Source organism: Heteronotia binoei, chromosome 20 (genome assembly GCF_032191835.1).
Source record: "Heteronotia binoei isolate CCM8104 ecotype False Entrance Well chromosome 20, APGP_CSIRO_Hbin_v1, whole genome shotgun sequence".
Taxonomy (NCBI): domain Eukaryota; kingdom Metazoa; phylum Chordata; class Lepidosauria; order Squamata; family Gekkonidae; genus Heteronotia; species Heteronotia binoei.
The window spans coordinates 25,903,831-25,924,991 of record NC_083242.1 but is presented as its reverse complement, the minus strand read 5'-3'; the positions used below and the strand labels follow the sequence as shown (position 1 = coordinate 25,924,991).

Below are 21,161 nucleotides of genomic sequence, written 5' to 3'. Positions count from 1 at the left end.
CCGTATTGCAACATTTTGTTACTTCCCCCACCCCCTCTTTGGTAGTCCGCCTTTCTCCCTGGGAGCTGGGCCCCAGGCGGATTACAGCGGAATTTAATCAGGGAGGCAGCCGTGTTGGTCTGAAGCAGTCGAACAAAGTAGGAGTCGAGTAGCCACCTTTAGGACCAACAAAGTTTTTTTTCCCCCAGAATGTAAGCTTTCGTGTGCTAGAAGCACAGTTCATCAGACGAGGAATGAGATACAGTGAGCAGAGCTGCATATAAGAACATAAGAGAAGCCATGTTGGATCAGGCCAATGGCCCATCCAGTCCAACACTCTGTGTCACACAGTGGCCAATATATGTGTGTGTGTATGTGTATATATATATATATATATATACACACACACACACACACACACACATATATATATATACACACACACACACACACTCTCTCTCTGTGGCTAATAGCCACTGATGGACCTCTGCTCCATATTTTTATTTAATCCCCTCTTAAAACTGGCTATGCTTGTAGCCGCCACGACCTCCTGTTGGGCAGTGGTTTAGAATGCAAAATCGTATTGTAAGCGTGTGTGTGTGTGTATATATATATATATATATATATATATATATATATATATATATATATATTTACACACACACACACGCACATGCACACACACACACATATATATATACACACATACTGTGGCTAATAGCCACTGATGGACCTCTGCTCCATATTTTTATTTAATCCCCTCTTAAAACTGGCTATGCTTGTAGCCACCACCACCTGCTGTTGGGCAGTGGTTTAGAATGCAAAATCGTAATGTAAGCGTTTGTGTGCATGCGCACTTCTTCAGGAATGAGGTACAGTGAGCAGAGCTATCAGCTAAAGACGTGTGCATGCACATGAAAGCTTACATTCTGGATAAAACTTTGTTGGTCTTAAAGGTGCTGTTGAACTTTGTTCAACTGGATTTAATGTCCTCTTTTTAGAGGGCGGGTCGTCTTTTTGTTTGTGTCCAGACTCTTTTGGACTCATTTTTTAAAAGGTTGATGAAAATGCCCTGTTTTCGAGTTGGAAGGTCAGGAATATTCCTAGTTAGTAGCTATTATCGCTGCTCAATAGGAAAGGAAAGGTCCCCTGTGCAAGCACCAATCGTTTCCGACTCTGGGGTGATGTTGCTTCCACAACATTTTCACGGCAGACTTTTTTACGGGGTGGTTTGCCATTGCCTTCCCCAGTCTTTTACACTTCCCCCCCAGCGTGCTGGGTACTCATTTTACCGACCTTGGAAGGATGGAAGGCTGAGTCAACCTTGGGCTGCCTACCTGAATCCAGCTTCCGCTGGAATCGAACTCAGGTCATGAGCAGAGAGTTCAGACCACAGTACTGCTGCTTTACCACTCTGCACCACGGGGCCGCTAAGCTTCAATAGGAGGGGTATTCAAAATGAGATTTACCGTCGTGACCACTTGTACCAGTGCCAGTAATAGAAAAGTAGCAGTAATAGAACAAAATAAGAGTCCACTTGTGCCTTTCAGACCAACAAGGTTTCATTCTGGGTGTAAGCACTAGAATGCACTTATGTGTGAAAGCTTACACCTAGAATTAAAGTCCTCTTTTTTGCTTTTCAAAAGAATGGTAACCCTAGTTTAAAAGAAGAAGAAAAAACCCCCAATCTCATCCTCATGGTGGGGGATGGAGTGCCTGACTCCTGCCTTGACTTGGCTTGAGGATGACTGTGGAGAACCAGTGTTGGCAATATGGGGTTGCCAGTCTCCAGGTGAGGCCTGGAGATCTCTTGGAATTAAACTGAGCTCCAGGCAACAGAGATCAGTTCCCTCTGGAGGAAATGGCAGCTTCGGAGGGTGGACTCTCTAGCATTCTGCATCCTGTCCTCCCTTTGCTCTGCCCAGGTTCTGTCCCCCAGAACCTCCGGGAATTTCCCGTCATGGAGCTGTTAGCCCCGCCTCCTAGAATTACCAGTGGTCTCCAGGTTATTCAGGTAAGTTCCCCTGGAGAAAAAATGGCTGCTTTAGAGAGTGGATTCCATGGGCATTATACCCTGCTTGCACTCTCTCCTCATTGTGAACTTTACTGGGAGGCTTGGTGTACTCCCTTGGGCTTGGAGGAAGGGTGGCTGCAGAAGTGTGTGCAGTAAATAAATTCTTAGCTTTGTTCTAGCCTGAGTTCTCCCTTTTTGTTCTCACCTCAGCCCTGCGAGGATAGGCTAAGCTAAGGGACTGGCTGCCTACTGAGAGCTGGGGTGACTAGTAATTAGTGGACTGGGACCTAGACAACTGTGGGTGGGTGACCATGGTCCTGACAGTCCTTCAGGCTAACATGCTTTATAAATTATAAGGCTGTTGTTGGGGGATAGACTGGAAATGGGGAGAACAGTGCAATAAGCCGCTTTGGGGGGGGGGGTCTCATTTAGGGTGTAAAGCGGGATATAAATGCAAAAGAAGCTCTGTGGTTGAAGAGAGATTTTAGCCGGGTCTCCCACTTTCTAGTTGGACACTCTTTACTGCAACACCACACTGGCTCTCTCAGCAGAATCAAGCCTTAGATCCAAGTGGGTAGCCGTGTAGGTCTGAAGCAACAGAACAAAGTTAGAGTCTAATAAGCATCTTTATGACCAACAATTTTTTTATTCAGTGTAATCTTTTGCATGCGGGCACACTTGTCAGACAATGAAATGAGCCTGCTTCGGTGGGGAGGGTGGGATATAAATAAAACTTAATAATAATAATAATAATAATAATAATAATAATAATAATAATAATATTATTATTATTATTATTATTATTATTATTATTATTATTATTATTATTATTATTATTATTATTATTATTATTATTGAAATAGAATAAGAAGTTTGGTCTCTGGAGCTTCGGGGGCATCCAGGTAGATGAGCAGCTGCTGGTGGCAAGGTTCTGTACCACTGATGGTTCTGGGGGAGAGGGAATGTCAACAGCTACAACTGGTAGTAGAGAGCTAAAGTGGGTTGTGAAGTCGGATCTGTTATGCTTTCCTCTTCAGCACGCTTACTAAAAAAGTACAGGATTATTGTCATTCTTTTATACCTAGGCCTGAGGACCTGGCTGACTGATGAAGTGCGCATGCTCACAAAAGCTTATTCTTAGAATTGTTAGTCTTAAGGGTGCCACTGGACTCAAGACTTTGTTCTGTTGCTGCAGACCAACGTGGCTCCCACCTGAGTCTGTTTTCTTACTAGCATGCTTCATAGAAGAATTCACACTTCCATGTCACTGCAGGTGATAGTAACTGGAAGCTGAGCAGCAGGCACAGGACTGGTTATGCCACAGCATATCTACTGCAAGTAGTAACGAAAGGAAAACACTGCATAGACTAATTGCTGCATGTGCTCTCCTTTCCTTCAAAATTGGTGCTTCAGAAAGCATTATTTACAGAGGCATCTTGCCCAGGAATGTGTCACAGGCAGCCCCATAAGGATAATCCATGCTCATCGAGGTTTAATGAAGCTGTAGTTTGAACAGCGGCAGCTGCCGGTGCCTGCTGTCTCCTTGGCAAATGAATGCCCTGGCTACAAAAGAGCGACAAACGGATCTCTGTGCCCTCTTGGTTTGTGCCTTCTTGCACAAAAGGGGTCTGGGGTTTGCAACAGACAGCTGGTAAACAAAGAGCCGTGGCCCTTGATCTGGGCACAAGTGTTTTTCGGATAAAGAGTCTTTTCTGGTAAAAAAAACTGGCACAACAGTACAATATTAGCGTGATGTAGGTGATTTTTTAAAAAAAAAAGTTAAGAAAAAAATTGTTCTCAGGCTGTACAAACATCAGGGGGCATATGGTGAGATCTCCAGTTAGTAGTTCTGTTGTTGCTGGAATAGTAAGGCTCTTTGCAATGGTGGAAAAAAATCTATTAAGAATTAGTAGGTGTGGCGTATTCTGGTCCCTTGAATTTACCATACCTTGACCTACCATGTGAAATGTGTGTCTTGTGTGGTGTCTGAAATTTATTCTCCAGAGCATAGCTGTGAGCCATGTTGCAGTTTGGGCCACAAAGTTATTGCCAGCTCAACTAATAAGAAGTGGAAAATGCACGGAGCTAGCAAGGCTTTGAAGTGCCTTTAGGAACAAACAGAGCTCACCCAAGAAGGTTTTGACTATGCTGCTATGGAGCTAGAGGGCAGCGGTGTTGCATTACTGTCGAAGTGAGACAAGATTGACCTATTTATTATACTGCTTTCCCAGTTAATCCTCAGTTCATGTCCAAAGGAGATGAAAGTCAATATCTAACCACAAATAACAGTCTAAAAATCTGCTTCAGAAGATTTAAAATGTGTTCCTGTATTGAAAAACTCTAGGGTTTTGGAAGCAATATGGAGCCCATGTACAGACTGTCAAGTTTGATTTGCAGGAGTGCGTATTCTTCTGTGTTTTTATGCCTCTGCTGCCAGTCATAACTTTCCAGCCCATGTATATGCAGAAAAGCACATCCACTAGGGACACGTTGACAGTCGATCTACAAGCCCTGTCCAAGCATGTTGTGTGTTCTGTTGATATATCTGATGGTCTGCACATGCAGCATGTGTATGAAGACTTTGGAAGCAAGTTAAAACGCAAGCATGTGTTTTTTTTTTAATGTAAAGAAAATTTTGTTAAAATGCTGTAGAGTTTAAAGTGGCCGCATAAAGGAGTGCCTTGATGGCCGGTGAGGCTCAACATGGTTAGCTTTATAAAACTAGGATGAGAGCTGCTAATTCTCATGTTCAAGTTGGTGTCTGTGTTGGTCTCAAGCAGCAGAACAGAATTTGAGTCCAGTAACACCTTTAAGACCAAGAAAGTTTTGTTCTAGGTGTAAACTTTCATGTGTACATATGCTTTGTTGGTCTTAAAGGTGCCACTGAACTCAAACTTTGGTCTAATTCTCAGGATACTATTGATAAAACTGTAAAGCAAGAGAAGTAAGGGGTTAATATGCATTAGCAAGTATGTTCTATAGTCAGATCAATTTATTTATTTCTTTTAATGATTTCCAAATAAAGGTGGCTCAGCTATTGACTCTGGGTGGGAGTTCGCTCCCTTGCTGCACTAGTCAGTCTTGTGAATGGGGCAGTCTTGTGAATGGGGCAATGATGCTCTGTATTCTTGGTGCTTGGGAGGAGCAACAGTGTGAGGACTTCTAGTGTCCTGGCTCCACTGATAGACCTCCTGATGGCACCTGGGTTTTTTGGCCACTGTGTGTCAGAGTGTTGGACTGGATGGGCCATTGGCCTGATCCAACATGGCTTCTCTTGTGTTCTTAATGCTCGCATATGCATCTCATTTTGTCCTTCAGTAGGAGCGTGGAGATGTGTTCTGATCTTTGTGGTTTTTGAGGAGGGGCATCATAGACTGTTCCGTAGTCTGATCACAGGCTGGACAAAGCTAAGCGGCAGTGGCTTTGCATTTCCACCAGAGCGAAAAAGATGGTTGCGTGGCTTGTTTCTGAAACACAGCAGGATAAAAGCAAGATGTGCACAGCTGATGATGGTTTCTCATTTCGCAGGATTGTGAATATATATATATATATATATGTTAAATAATGCAAATGGCATGATGTAAATATGAATTTGTTCAGGAATTTGTTCAGGAGCTCTAAACATTGAATCCACTGCTGTTTACCAACTTTACAACATGGTCCTCAAATATCGGGCTAGCCACAAAAAGGCAGGAAAGCAGGATTGGAGAGAAGGCAAACTGGGTTTATGTAGATTCAGGTGGGTAGCCATGTTGGTCGGAAGAAGAATAAAGTTTGAGTTCTGTGGCACCTTTTAAGACCAACGAAGTTTAATTCTGGGTATGAGCTTTTGTGTGCATGCACACAAATTAAACTTTGTTGGTCTTAAAGGTGTTACTGGACTCAGATTTCATTCTGTTGGTTTATATAGTTTCAGCTGTTGGTCTGTAGTAGTAGAAAAGAATTTACTCCGGTAGCACCTTAAAGACTAGCAAAGTTTTCCAGGGTGCAAGCTTTCATGAATCAAAGCTCACATCATCAGACAGGTACCAGATTAGCACTTAGGTAATGTGTAATTAGATAATGTGAGGTCAGAATCCTTTTTATTTACAAAAGTTGTATCCCAGCTTTTTGCCCATACGAGAGCCACCAAGGTGGCAATTTAAAACACGTGTGATAAGATCACACTTTTAAAACCATTAAAACCGGTTCCCTAACACATCATTAAAACAATTTAAAAACAGAGTTAAATGCATACCGAACAAAAAAAACCCCACAGTACTTCAAACATGGGTTTTTGGCTGTGTGCCATTTGTTTTCATGGCTTCGGGAAGAAATTTAGGATTTGGGATTCTGCCTTAGAACAGGGTGAGCTCTCACCCACTAGCTGTTAGAATCATAGAATGAGAAGGGGCCATCCAGGCCATCAAGTCCAACTCCCTGCTCAACGCAGGATCAGCCTAGAGCATCCCTGGCAAGTGTTTGTCCAGCCTGCCAGTGTGGGGGGGGGAGCTGATTCCACTGCTGAACAAAACTGTAAAAAATGGCTTTCCTAATATTCCACCAGTACCTTCCAGTGCTTAATTTAAACCCATGATTGTGAATCCTCTCCTCTGCTGCCAACAGGAACAGCTCCCTGCCCTCCCGAGAACCAGTTTGGTGTAGTGGTGAAGTGTGCGGACTCTTACCTGGGAGAACCGGGTTTGATTCCCCGCTCCTCCACTTGCACCTGCTGGAATGGCCTTGGGTCAGCCATAGCTCTGGCAGAGGTTGTCCTTGAAAGGGCAGCTGCTGTGAGAGCCCTCTCCAGCCCCACCCACCTCGCAGGGTGTCTGTTGTGGGGGAGGGAGGTAAAGGAGATTGTGAGCCGCTCTGAGACTCTGTCCTTGAAAGGGCAGCTGCTGGGAGAGCCCTCTCCAGCCCCACCCACCTCACAGGGTGTCTGTTGTGGGGGAGGAAGGTAAAGGAGATTGTAGGCCGCTCTGAGACTCTGTCCTTGAAAGGGCAGCTGCTGGGAGAGCCCTCTCCAGCCCCACCCACCTCGCAGGGTGTCTGTTGTGGGGGAGGGAGGTAAAGGAGATTGTGAGCCGCTCTGAGACTCTTCGGAGTGGAGGGCGGGATATAAATCCAATATCTTCATCTACCTCACAGGGTGTCTGTTGTGGGGGAGGAAGGTAAAGGAGATTGTGAGCCGCTCTGAGACTCTTCGGAGTGGAGGGCGTGATATAAATCCAATATCTTCATCTACCTCACAGGGTGTCTGTTGTGGGGGAGGAAGGGAAAGGAGATTGTGAGCCGCTCTGAGACTCTTTGGAGTGGAGGGCGGGATATAAATCCAATATCTTCATCTACCTCACAGGGTGTCTGTTGTGGAGGAGGAAGGTAAAGGAGATTGTGAGCCGCTCTGAGACTCTTCGGAGTGGAGGGCGTGATATAAATCCAATATCTTCATCTACCTCACAGGGTGTCTGTTGTGGGGGAGGAAGGTAAAGGAGATTGTGAGCCGCTCTGAGACTCTTCGGAGTGGAGGGCGTGATATAAATCCAATATCTTCATCTACCTCACAGGGTGTCTGTTGTGGGGGAGGGAGGTAAAGGAGATTGTGAGCCGCTCTGAGACTCTTCGGAGTGGAGGGCGTGATATAAATCCAATATCTTCTTCTTCTTCTTCTAAACCTTGAGAAAGAAAGAAACATTGCCTGAGATACAGATCCTTTTCTCAGGCTTGCCTTGGCATGTTTAAGCAGGTATGTAAAAACATACAAGGAAACACAAAGGTCCTAAAAGTGAGTTGACCACTGCTAGCTGTGTTGACCCAAATTCCTTCACCCGTTCAGCATGCGTATGTAGATTCATAGACTAGTCTCTCCACTCCCTCCAAATAATGATTAAAAAAACATGTTTGGAAGACTTTGGGGGCTTCTTCCCTCCCCTCAGCTCGTGAAGTAACTGGTGGGGGTGGGGGGGAGGTTTAATTGAGGGCTTATACTTGCAGAATTATAAGTGTCCTCCTGTTCCATATGTTTTCACGCTCTGTGTCGAACAGTAACCGGACAGATCCTTCTGGGAAGCTTTCTGTGCTGTGCCTGGTAACTGGAGATCTCTCCCACTGGCAGTTTTCACTCCAGCCAGCCATTTCACTCCAGCTATGGCCATTTTCATACAGATAACATGCTTGTTCCGACAGTGAGGCTAAGCATGTGGCTCATAGAACCTGTTTCCAGCCCAGTGTGTATTTACCAAGAAACCACAACAGCGGTTTGGTGGTGAATGTGGGTTGAATTGCTGTGCAGGCAACCACGCAAACAATTCTTCCCCTGTCAAACAGGGCACAGTTCCTGCTTTACCTGATGAATAGGGGGGAAATTACCTGTTAACGCCAAGACTATCCAAGCCCTACTGGCACATGGTGCCATTAAGATGGCCTGGACAAAATCTGGGGCCACGTGGGGGTGGATAAACTGGGCTTGCCAGATGTCTGGTGCTTGAGGAATGTGGGCAAGGAGGGGCATTTGAGTCACTTATCGAAGGCCAGTTTCTACTTGTTGAGGAGTGAAAGGGTTTAATATTAAATTCTAAAGTATCAAGAAGATGTCCCCAGACTATGTCTTTGGTTTAGCTGATAGAAACATAGAATCATAGGGTTGGAAGGGACCTCCAGGGTCATCTAGTCCAACCCCCTGCACAATGCAGGAAACTCACAAATACCTCCCCCTAAATTCACAGGTTCTTCATTGCTGTCAGATGGCCATCTAGCCTCTGTTTAAAAACCTCCAAGGAAGGAGAGCCCACCACCTCCTTAGGAAGCCTATTCCACTGAAGAACTTCTCTAACAGTCAGGAAGTTCTTCCTAATGTTGAGCTAGATGCTCTTTTGATTTAATTTCAGCCAATTGGTTCTGGTCCTACCTTCTAGGGCCACAGAAAACAATTCCACACCATCCTCTATGTGACAGCCCTTCAAGTACTTGAAGATGGCATTGCTTGATGTTAAAAGGCATTGCCTAAAAAAGAAAGCCAGTTTGGTGAAGTGGTTAAGAGCAGCAGACTCTAATCTTGGAGAACTGGGTTCGATTCCCCACTCCTCCACCTGCAGCAGCTGGGTGCCCTTGAGTCAGTCACTGTTCTCTCAAGAGCAGTTCTCTCAGAGCTCTCTGAGCCCCACCTACCTTGCAGAGTGTCTGCTGTGGGGAGAGGAGGGGAAGGAGGTTGTAAGCCACTCTGAGACTCCGAGTGAGGGGGGCGGGGTGTAAATCCATCCTCTTCTTCTTGCAGTTCATTTATATAGGCTTAAGGTTTTCCAAGCTGTCATTATTTAGCATTCTGATGAAGGCCTGCTTTTCTTGCATTAGTTTTAGTAACGAAGCCCCTTTGACTTGTGGACCCAGCTTAGGCAGAGAGAGTTCTAGCTCAGGGTCTGGGAAGTGGGAGGGTGAGCTTGCATTACAGAAGGTGGAGAGAAGCCCACCCAATTTTTCTATTTTTTGCTGAACGGAAGATAAGTCTTGCAGGTTGCCTAGCAAGGGTGAGCTTGGAGGACAGCAGTGCTGCAGTACCACACCGTAGTTTGTCCTTGCTGAAAAGCTAATTAATAGGTGAGAATTAAAGTGCCATGGAAACCTGTAACTATAAATAAATACTGGGAAGGGGGGGGGAAGGTTTCAGTGCTCTGTGTGTGGGAAGGTAAGGGGTTAAATATTGTGGGCCGGCTGAAGGAGCTTTGTCCAATAAATTCAAACTCTGCCACTGAGTGACAATGGGAGCTTTAAGAGGCTGGATTAGATTCGGCTGATCCTTCTGGCTTTGTTGAGACCAGGAAGCCATTTTGGGATTCTGCAGTGTCGGAACAGAAGGAATGTGCTGTCAACTCTCAAACTTCTCCTGAATTGTCGTGCTGCAATCCGGGCCTGTCCTTACAAGTGAGGTGCTGAACTGTAGGAGGGCCCCTGCCTTCCTCCTCTGCTTTACGGGATGTGGGATTTTAAAGAGATCCATCTTTGAAGGCGGATCTCTGCTGTTGTTTTCCCGATCCGTGGCGCATAAGGTCTGGTGCTTTTTACCTTTCATTTTTGTGACCTGTGATAGAGTTGTTTCGTGCTTTCCCACTTCACGTCAGAGAATCTTCGTTAAATTGTCAGTTTTAGTAAATGGAGGGGGCTGATTTGTGTCATGTGCAAAGCAGGCTTGCTTCAAATCACAGCCCCCCTACAAGCCTGCAAAGTTAAACAGGTCCTTTTAAATTGGGGCATGCCTGGTATGCTCAGCTCCACAGACACAATTAATTGCACGGCAGCTAGTTTTCGTGCTTGATACAATACAGATTAAATTAGAAATGATTAAAAGCTCTGATCTGTTTTGCCATTCGACAGCACCGATAGCCTAATCGTGTTATGATTAAAGCTTGCTCCGAATGCTATTTATATATCAAAACACATGATTTTTTTGTATGTTGCTGTTATCAGCATGCCAATGTGTGACTTTTGTACTGCATTTTGTTCTTGTGTTGTTTTCTCAAAGCTCTTTGCTTCTCAGCCTGTTTAAATGGGGGCGGAGATGTGTTGGTCACTGCAAATGTTAGATACTCCTTATACACGGACTCCAGTGGCACATTGTGGGGCTGTGAACTACTCTGTGGCTTTTTGAAAAATTAACCTGGTTAACAAGAAAGCTCTTGAAGCAGCAGTGAAGTTTTTTTTTTTTTTTTTTAAGTTAGCATATTCTGACAGTTTTGTTACTCGGGTTACATATATCCTAATATGTTGTCCTGACGGAAGAGTTTTGTTTCAAGGAGGGGTCTGGAATGCACATGTTTTGCATACTATAGCTTGAGAGCAGAAATTGTTCTGAAAAGTTGTTTAGAATAGTAGGTCTTTTTAAAGATGCTGGGGTAGAGCAGTTTTCTAACTGCTGGATTAAAAATAATTGCAATCCTAATATGGAGGCCAGTGGTTTTTTTAAGTTATATACTCCCTTCTGTGTTGCTGTGTTCCCATATTTCAGCTGTGTCACTCTGAAAAGAATACTGATTTTTTTCAAATCCCAATAGTTCCTCCCTCCCCCGTCACTTTTCCTTTCCCTTTAATCAAAAGTGAAAGTAAACTTGGGTTTTCATTCTTTGGAGTGTATTCTTAGCTGCCCGAACAGACGTGATTTCCCATTCTTTACCACAACCTGTGAACGGAGGGATTAAAAAGAAAAGGATGTCCATGGTTCTGAATTCATGTGAACAATTGCTGCGGATGGAAATTTAACAAATTGGAGCTTTACCACTTCTGGTTAAGCTATAATGGGCCTTGATACAGGGTGGCCTTTTCCGTCATTCTGACCACTTCCACCTCACCCCCCCCCCCCCAAAAAAAAGACATGTTCTGGGAAATAAGAGAAAGGAAAAACAGAACCTGACCTAGTGCCTTAACTGATAAGCAAAAAGAGTATGTAGAAGCTTTATTTTGTATGAGTCCATAGTTTACTTGAGCAGTTCATCTCTCAGGAGATCAAAAACGCTACTGAACTCAGAGGAGCACATTGGATTCATTATATGAGCTGTTATCCTTGTTTATTTTGCACCAAATAGGCTCGTTGTTGCCAGAATCATAGCATGAGGGTCTAGGCAGTGGGCTTCTGGAAGCGCCAGCAGTTTGACTGACTCGATAAGCAACTGTGATTGTTGTGAATGAGGGTCCCTACCTGACAGATTAGTGCCTGACGAAGTAGTCATCTGGGAAACGGTTTTGTTACCGGTCCACTGTTGCGCTTCTCATTTCTACATTTTGGGACATGCTACAACTCGCCAGGACTTGCAGTCCAAGAAGTTTGACCCACACAGCTGCTGGAGGAATTGCAGCTTGGGCTCTTTCAGAACCAATGATAAGGACTCAGCCTGCGCGAAATAGCGCTATACATTTTTCTCGAGTCAGTTTTAATTGGTTTAGGCTTGGTTTATGTTTTTCAACTGCGTTGCAAGTTAAGTGTTTGTGATTTTCCATTATGTGCATCTTTTCTATAAATTTTACAGTTTGTTAGAGCCGTGAGCTTTGTGCTTTGACAACTGGAAGTCCATCAGGGTCAGTTTGGTGTAGTGTAGTGTAGTGGTGTAGTAGAGAGCCAGTTCGGTGTAGTGGTTAAGTGTGCGGACTCTTATCTGGGAGAACCGGGTTTGATTCCCCACTCCTCCACACGCACCTGCTGGAATGGCCTTGGGTCAGCCATAGCTCTCGTAGGAGTTGTTCTTGAAATGGCAGCTGCTGTTAGAGCTCTCTCAGCCCCACCTACATCACAGGGTGTCTGTTGTGGGGGGGGGGGCGGAGACGGTAAAGGAGATTGTGACCGCTCTAGGACTCTGAGGTTCAGGGTATAGGGTGGGATATAAATCCAGTATCATCATCTTCACTGGTAAAGAAGGGAGGTGAAAAGGGAGGAAATTCTTGAGGAATACGTTGACTAAGCGAGGCCAGCCTGGCAAGGCCGCCCTGAGCCCGTTGGGGACAGCGGGATATAAATGTGATAAAATAAAAAACCTGAGCCGCATATATGGCACACCATCAAAATCAGAGGTTCACCACTTTTTTAATCCCATGAGCACCTTTGGAGTTCTGATACAGAAAGGTCTTTCCTTGAGCAGGTCATCTCTCAGGAGATCAAAAACACTACTGAACTCAGAGGGAAGAGCCAGCCACACACAGGCTGCCACAGTTGACCTACAGTCACACGGCAAAGTTCCTTGCACTGTGGTGGCAGCTGCTGCCCAAGTAACAAGTTTTGAAACACTGCACAGATCCAGTCCAATGGCCAATCAGAAGCCTTGCTGTGCAAACATTCCACCTCACTCTGCCCACTTTCTAAAGACTCTTGGAGGGCACCAGGAAAGGTGATGGTGGGCACCATGGCACCCACGGGCATCGTGCTGGGAACCCACATTGACTGTCTTCCTTTCATACCTCTGCCCTCATTTTGGCAGCTTGTGGAAAGACGTAAGCCGCAGGGCTTATCAAAGACCTGGCTGGCCAAGGCCGTATGTTCATTGAATATTGTATCACAGGTATTGTATTGGCCTGTGTTTAAATATTTCCCGCTAAACAGAGATCCTTCAACTTTCCCCTTCGTTTAACTACTCTTGTAGCAGGTGTGATTTCTCCTTCTAAGTCTTAGCCTTCTCTTTGACTTTTGGGGGTTTGACTCGTGGCAGATCTCCTGTTGCATATTCTAACTGTCTTCAGAACTTCTGAGTTTTTTTCTTGATAATGTGTCCCTGGGAATTTGCCCTTTTCACAACAGAAGGAAGATGGCTAAATTAGATACTGGTGGGAGTTCCCAAGAGCCGTGTTCATTGCTTGACTGCAGAATTGTCTTCAGAAGCAACAACTATATATATTTAGTTTTCAGTTCTTGGAATCTTGCCCAGTGCACAACTGAGGGAACAGAGTTGTGAGGCTAGAACAGCTCCTCCCTGGCTTGGGTAGAGGGAAAATCTGCAATGAGGAGTTCCTGTCAAACTCGGTCGCAGTTTGTGTTTGTGCCTATTTAAAAAAAAATCTTTCCCTGGCAGTCTAATGTTTCATGTGTGGGGCATCGGAAGGGTGATGACAGCTGTTGAGCAGCCAGATCAAAATTAGAGTTGTTGATGCAACATTGGTTTCTCAGTCATGGGTGTCTCTTAGTCTGCATTTGGTCCTGGGGGAGGGAAGCTGCAGACCTGTCCTGGTTTCTGATTAAATTGTACTCTGTAAAGGATTGTGTACATTGATAGCACTCTATAAATGAATAATAATAGGGTTCTTTGCAGTTCCATGGAAGTAAACCCACTGGCTAGGCTCAGAATCAATGCTTTCTGACTGCATATTGGTGGTGGAAAGTGTCGTCAAGTCCCAGAGGGTTTTCATGGAAAGAGACATTCAGAGGTAGCTTCGCATTGCCTGCCTCTGTGAAGTAGCCCGGTAGTTCCTTGGTGGCCTATCCATCCAAGTCCTAACCAGGGCTCAACCCTGCTTAACTTACAAGATCTGATGAGATCTGGCCATCCTGGTCAGAGCACTGCCAAACTAGGTGGGTATTACAAACTCTCCCCCTCCCAGCTCCATTTCCTGGCTAGCATTAATAGTTGTTCTAACATTAAGTGTGGACTGGCATAACCACTGATTACCCTTAACAACATTGCTTTCCAACTATAAACTGAAATGAGGTTCTAATCTTGGCTTCATTCTTTGGCTTGAAAAGGAACAGGTGATTACACCTGTCCAAATGCAACACACCAGATCATTGTCTGATTCTCTGTCTCTGTGAAAGGAAAGTGCTTATAGAAGCTGCAAGGTACGCCCAGTTGTGGCAGTCTGATTTGTCAGTGGTGAAACAAGACTTCTGCATAGGCTACGGTTATGGGGAGGTGGGCCTAGGTCATGCTTGGGTTTTTCAAGCAGGCTAGCTTTCTTCTTCTCAAATATGTCCTTACCAGTGGAATTCTGGCGGTTTGTTGTTTTGAAAGCTTCTCCCCCCCCCCCCCCCAAAAATGTTCACATTAATTAAGCTTAGAGATATCATTAGGAAAGGGACCTTTAAAAGAAAAGGCCTTGTGGGACAGTAAATAACATCAGAGATAATATGGAGATAGGATATTTTGTGAGTACCCTCCCTTCAGCTGAACAGTCAGAATTCTCAGCTCATTTGCTATAAAATGACTAGAAGTTATTGTATATTTCTGCAGAACTAAAAAAGGTTAGATTTGGATTTTTCTAAGCATCTTGTTTGTGGAAGGATTGTACAAGTTCAGTTAAAATTGCCTGCCTTCCATCTGCAGCCATGGATGCTTTTAAGTGAGCTCTCTGCCGCGCCCATTCTGTATGCCCATGAACTCAGGTGTGTTGGGTGTTCCTGAGTGTCAACATCCTCTCTGTTTTTCTACGAGTAATTGCATAAGTCATTCGCTCTGGGACCAGGGCTTTGTACTGTAAGGAGATTTACACACTCTTTATATACTCCAAGCGCCCTTAGCTTGCAGAACCTGGTCATATCTGGGAGGCTGTGTTTCCCGATTAGCACCCTGAGAGAAGGCAGTTGTGTGAATGTTAACTGTCCCCTGTGTTGGGGCTTCCTGCTTTCCTATGTACAGGGGTTGCACCCTTTCCCCTGTGAGGTGCTCACTTTCTAAAACGAAGTGTAAACACTTTGCAATATGCCTTTTGAGCCTAAAATAACATGATACAGATAGGTGTGTTTTGTAATTAATTTGTCAGACCTGTTGGTACAGGGCAGATTGATCAAAACAACTTCAAACATGAGTTGTGTAACCTGACACCATCTGAGCTGCTTTGTCTTACGTAAAAAAATAAGCATTAGATTACATTTCCTTTGAGCAGTAGACAAGAACAAAGAGTCCAATAGCACCTTAAAGACTAAATTTATAGCAGGCTATGAGCTTTTGTGAGTCACTGCTCTCTTCACAAAGTAAGCAGTGACTCACAAAAGCTCCTACCGTACCATAAATGTTGTTAGTCTTTAAATTTCTAGTGGTATCTTGAAGAAGTAAACAGTGGATAATGAAAGCGCCTCCCCTGCCACAAATTTTGTTAGTCTTAAGGTGCTTCTGGACTCTTTTCTGCTGCTATGGCCAGACTAACATGACTACGCTTTAGTTTGAGTAATTGTTAATTCACCCTACTATTACTTTGATTTAAAAGTCAGGAAGGGACATCCTTATTTCCCACTATTTTCCTTTTGGCCTACTGATCTATAAAGGTCAGAGTGAACATCACCCAGTGAACAGTTGTGTTCTAGTTGGGTCTTGGTCGTCTTCCAGGAAGCTGTTTTCTTACGAAAACTCACTGCAGCAGGTTTCAAAATCCCAGTGCTGAGGGCCCAAGGGCTGTACAAGTATAAATCCAACACTGTGAATTGTCTGTGGAATCCTTTTTTTTTTTTTTAAACAAACAACTTTGGAAATCCAGTATACTGTTGTTTCTGGTAGATAGCACTGAGCAAGCTCCAAAAACTATTTAGAGTTTGCATTTGGATCATAAGAGAGATCATGTTAAGTGTTTTGGAGGCGAGCTTTCTCATGCCCAGAAAAATTCTGACTGCTTGGTCACCCAGTGCTAGCTGTTGCCCAGTATCTTCTGACCCCAGTTAAGGGTTGGTGCCCAGCTATTTAAATACTATTTTTCATGTTGGGGACTTTGGGCAGGAACCTGGCTGAGCTGAATGCTTTAATTCCTGTTAATTTCATGGGTGTGGCTCAGCTCTGTCACCTACGTCAGTGGGTTTTAAGAACACCCTACTGTGACTGGAATCCGTCCTGTTCCACCAACTTTAGTCACCTTCGGCAATATTGTTAGTGGCGTGCTTTTTAATTTTACTACTACCTTGACATCCCCTGAATTACCGGAATATATCAAAATAGTTGCAGTCGCCCACCAAACCTGGAGCAGCAGAGTTCTCGTCTCTTAATTATATGGCCTGTGGTAGCCAGAAATCTTTATAAACTTTTTTATGAAATAAATCTGTGGCCTATAGAAACATCCCATCAGTCTGAATTCTTGATGAGCGATTCTATCACATATTGCCTGTACGTTTCTTCTCTCCCCCCCCCCAAAGGGAAGTAGGAAATGGACCAAAGCTTTTTGTGTGTGTTAAAATAAAAACTGAATTTAAGAAACTGGTATAGAACGTTCTGAATCAGGGCTGATTCCTGCATCTTCTCACCCTCCAACAAGTGAAAGGTATTTCTTGAGGCTTGCAAGCAGAGTAGCAAGCAGAAGTCTCGGCATAATTCTAGAACACATACCGGTTGCACCATGGATTATAAGGGGTGTGTGCTTGAGATCTGTCACGAATCTTGATCCCTGTGCTACGAATCATACACTGCATTCTCTCTCCTAGGCCCCAGGCTGGTTGGTCTCTCTCCCCAGCTCAGAGTCTGGGTCCTTGCTAGGACCCTCCCCCTGGGCCTGCATTTCCCAGATAACCCTCCAAGCTGTCAGGTCCCCTTGCCAATAATGGGAATAGAGCCTGGTGAGACTGGAGGGAAAAGGAAGGCCTATTTGTCAGCATGGAGTCCAGGGGCCTTGAGATAAATAATATTAAGCTGCCCTGAGGACTGGTGAGGTTCTTCTCTCAGGTGCTGGATGGCAGAGCAGCCACTACTGGCAGGAGAGGATCCCTTACCCACTGAGGGTGGGTTGGACCGTGGAAGGGCTGGGTACAGTCGGCAGTGTTCCCTCTAAGCTGAGTTAGTGTGCGCTAGCTCAGTTTTTTAGCCTCCAGTTTACCCACTTTTGTTTTAGCTCAGGAAGGATGGCCCCAGAGCAAACTAAGTTATGTAGTAAGCTCACAGCTTTAATGCCAGGAGCTCACAAAGTAGAATTTTTGCTCACAAGACTCCACAGTTTAGAGGGAGCATTGACCGCAGGGACCATTGAAGCAGCCATGCTATGAAACTTCATTGTTTTTCTTGCTGGCCCTTTATGCATTCATTTCCTTGTTTGTTGGAAATTTATACTGTTTTTCGGAGCTGTTATGAATGTTTCTCCCTGTTTATTACCTACACTGTTTAATAAAGAAATTTATCTTATTTCGCCTGGGTTCTCACCTCAAAGCTTCACCAGTAGAGTGGTACTGTTTGGAAGGGGAGGAGGTCCCCCTCCTAGTTTACATCCTCAGACCAGAGCCTGTTAAGCTCCATGCCTGCTCCAGGGCTGAAGGGAGAAGGAGGACCAAACCTCACAAAGCCCCTGGCCCTTCTCTCAACAGCATCTTAAAACAGATTAAATTTATCCTTCCTGACCTTAAAGGCACCTTGAGCCCTTGGGGCACAAGAATATCTGTCTCAAGAGCTAGTACAGTTCAAAACTTTGTGGCAGTGGTTTTGCAAAAAAATTCCCTGGTATTTCAGTTGTGTTTGAGCTGCTGTCCGTATCTTGGCCTGGCACAACACTGCATCTCCCTGTCTGTGGCTTTGTTTTAATGTTTTTCGCCTTTATCTTCTTTTAGCATTCCTTTCCCTTTGGTTCAAGGCTGGAATCCAAAGCGCTTCTTCAGGCACAAGCTTGGACGTCTTTTAATAGATGTCTTTTGTGAATAGTCAACCCTCGTGTTGTGGTGTGGTGTGCTTTTACGCAGTTCCTCTAGTTCTAAAAATAGTTTGCAACCGGAGCCCAAACCTGTAGTAGAGTAGCTGTATGGTTCTTTATATAGAGGCCCAAATATTCTTTTGAGACTCCCTCAAAATTCTAAACGAGTTCCAGGCCTATAGATCTCGCATTAGACTGGTGAGTCATTATGCTTTTTGGATGGACTTCTGGGATGTGTACATAAGGTTCTCTTCCAGGCAATTGGGTTGAACCAATCCCAGGGAAGTGGAACTGTCGCTTTAAAAACAAACCCCGAGCCAAACTCCCTCCCTTTGTCTTTCCAGTGGCAGAACTGTAACTCCCAAAAAAAACAGCTTGTCCTTACATAACATGCGTAGCTTTTGGGGTACTTGAATTTGTCAGGGTTGGTGCAGTCCTCTTGACATGTAAAAGCTTTCAAAAGCTCAGTCTTCCACTTGGGTGCTATGCATTTGCAGGTATAGTAGATTCTTCAGTATAGTAGATTCTTCAGCCCCTCTACATGGGGCTGCCTCTGTGCCGAACCCAGAAGCACTGCTGTTGGGGCTTCCTAAATGGGAGCACATACAGCCTGGACTGCGCGAGCTGCACTGGCTGCCAGTTATATACCGGGTTCGTTACAAAGTGCTGGTCATTACCTTTAAAGCCCTATATGGTCGAGGACCTGTCTACCTTAGGGACCGTCTCTCCCCATATGAACCCCAGAGAGCACTGAGGTCAGCCAGGAAAAACTTGTTGACTACTCCCGGACCGAGAGAGGTGAAGCTGCAAAGCACCCGTAACCGGGCCTTCTCCTCTGTAGCCTCGAGCCTATGGAACCACCTTCCAGAGGAAATGCGGGCCCTGCAGGATCTTGAACAATTCCGCAGGGCCTGCAAGACCTTCCTCTTCCGACTGGCTTTCGCTGATGAAGAAAGAAATTGCTAATGATAACCGCCATCATAAAAGAACAAATAGCATTAGCACTTTTATCACTCTAATTTAATTAACTAATTTTAAACTTAATCAGAATTTTAATGTTTGAATGTAATTTTGTTTTCTTTTGTTTTCTTTGTATAATTGAAATTTGAATGATGCTGTTAGCCGCCCTGAGCCTGCTCCGGCGGGGAGGGCGGGATACAAATAAAATTTTGTTGTTGTTTTTCAGCTCAGCGTCGTCTTAACAATAATACATGCCAAATCACTTCTAAGATATGTCTGTCATTTATTGGCAGGGTTTGGCATTTTTAATAATGTTCTGGGGATCTAGGTAAATTGCGAATGTTGCAGGCTTTTCCGAAAGTTCTCCGCAAGAGGAAATGTTTAGGTTTGTGAAACTTTTGATAAGGAGTATCTAACACAAGCAGTGACGTTGAAATACATGCTACTTCTGATACTAGCGAGGTTCCCTGCCGCCACCACTGCTCCAAGGCGCAACTTGCAGTAAACCATTGTGCAGGCTGAAGCAAGCAAAGGGCTGTCCCTGGTGTGTGTTCTGAACTGTTACAGTGCTTTATTTTCACCTTCTTGCAGTATGGTTTGAGACAGTGAACATGGATTTTTCACATCTTCACACGTATTCTCCTCCCCAATATGTGCCAGAGAACACTGGCTATACTTATTCGCTCAGGTGAGAATGTTTTAACCTGCTGAGAACTTGCATGCTCTTGTTTATTTCTATGCGGTAGGCTTCATGGTAAGTTTTGAAGCAAAGGGGGGGGGAACTTAGGGGTGTTGCTTTTTAAAAAATCTGGTTGGGTTTCGTATCTGTAGATGAACGTGTGTGTTGTTGCTTTCTGCATGCGTTTAACAACAGCCGATGTGAAGCCAAGAAAGCTGGTGATTAAAACGATGACTCATTATTAATCCATCATTGTAAATAAGGCATTTCAGAGCCACACCTAGATACGATTGTCTTATAAATGTGTGGGGGGGAGCTTTTTAGGGTGGAGGGCACAATCATAATAACATAGTTCCATACTCCACATCTCTGTGTGGAAGGCTTGGCCATTTTGTACCATTGCTGACCAGTCTGTGCTTTATTTCTGACTTTTTTGCTAAGTGACTTTAGTGAGTGCAGAGTTGTTCTTGCAGTGTTTTGTTGGTCTCTGCATGCAGTTTCTGAGGGCTTGAGATATGTGACTTGGAGCCATCCCATCCCTGTTGCCTGGCGCATGTACTGGAGTGGAAAGTCCACTCTTGCAGTGTATATGGACTCTGTTGATTGATCAGTGATACCTGTGTCGTGATACCTTCTCCTCTTGTGCTTCCTTAGCATGATCCTGTAGCAGAGACAGGAGTAATGCTTAAAAAGTATCAGCAGTTTCTCAGGATGGCTGGGACTAGGTTGAAGTGTGAAATGGTCAGGTTTGGAAACTGCCAGCACCAAGTCTCAAGTGATATCCATAGAGTCTGTGATTGTAGCGCTCTGGAGACTGGAATAAGTGGAGTGCCTGTTCTCAGACACCCTTCCCCAGGGCCCTGAGTCACAGTCAGTCTATCCTCAAGGAAAATTTCCCTCTTGCTTTTAACGAAGCCATCAATAATGGAAGATTTTGCCCTGGGCTTGCAAACAGATAGTTCTCTGGTTGCCTGCGGCGAGTTAGCATTGCTAGCAGGCAAGCTGGACAGGGAAGCTTTAGTAAATTGGAAGAGGCCTGGTTCTTTCCTGCTGTTGGTATGCTGTACATGACTTATGTAAAAGATGTGCAGGTGGTTAGACTGGTGACAATGGGCAGGCTTGTAATTGTTACAGACGTGTTTGCGCCTCTGAAGTGCAAGACAAAAGTTTAATTTTGAACCAAGGTCTTTATGTTAAGACACTGAGGAGTGCTGGAGCTGTAAGAGCTGATTCAGCGGTGCCCATAAAATAACCACTCTGGTTGCAGAGCCCTGGGATAGAATGTTCTTAAAGAAATAGACCAGTTTGCCCAGCTGAACCCAAATTAAGGTCTGGTGGCAGCTGTCCTTTGTGCCTGGTACTTTATTTGAATAGTGTGTCTGTAATTATGACTGGCATATGGGAGGGTGTAAACAGCTGAACGAGGGCAACTGCAATAGGACATAAGAGGCATCTTGTTTGGAGGAGGAGGAGGCGATATCTAAATAAGTTATT

At 44.6% G+C, this 21,161-nt stretch overlaps 1 protein-coding gene across 8 annotated transcripts in view; it reads left to right on the top strand.

Moving 5' to 3' along the window:
* The first annotated feature begins 19,336 nt into the window (after nt 1–19,336).
* The window catches only part of SUN1 (Sad1 and UNC84 domain containing 1), a 38,420-nt gene continuing 36,595 nt past the window's right edge, over nt 19,337–21,161 (top strand). For 3 of the 8 annotated variants that reach the window (XM_060260982.1, XM_060260981.1, XM_060260983.1), the window contains exon 1: nt 19,338–19,676. In XM_060260982.1, the coding sequence (XP_060116965.1) occupies nt 19,600–19,676 (77 nt within the window). In that variant the 5' untranslated portion in view covers nt 19,338–19,599. Of the gene's footprint in view, nt 19,677–21,161 lie in introns of all 8 variants that reach the window. The other 5 variants (XM_060260986.1, XM_060260985.1, XM_060260984.1 and 2 more) reach the window with 3 other exon arrangements.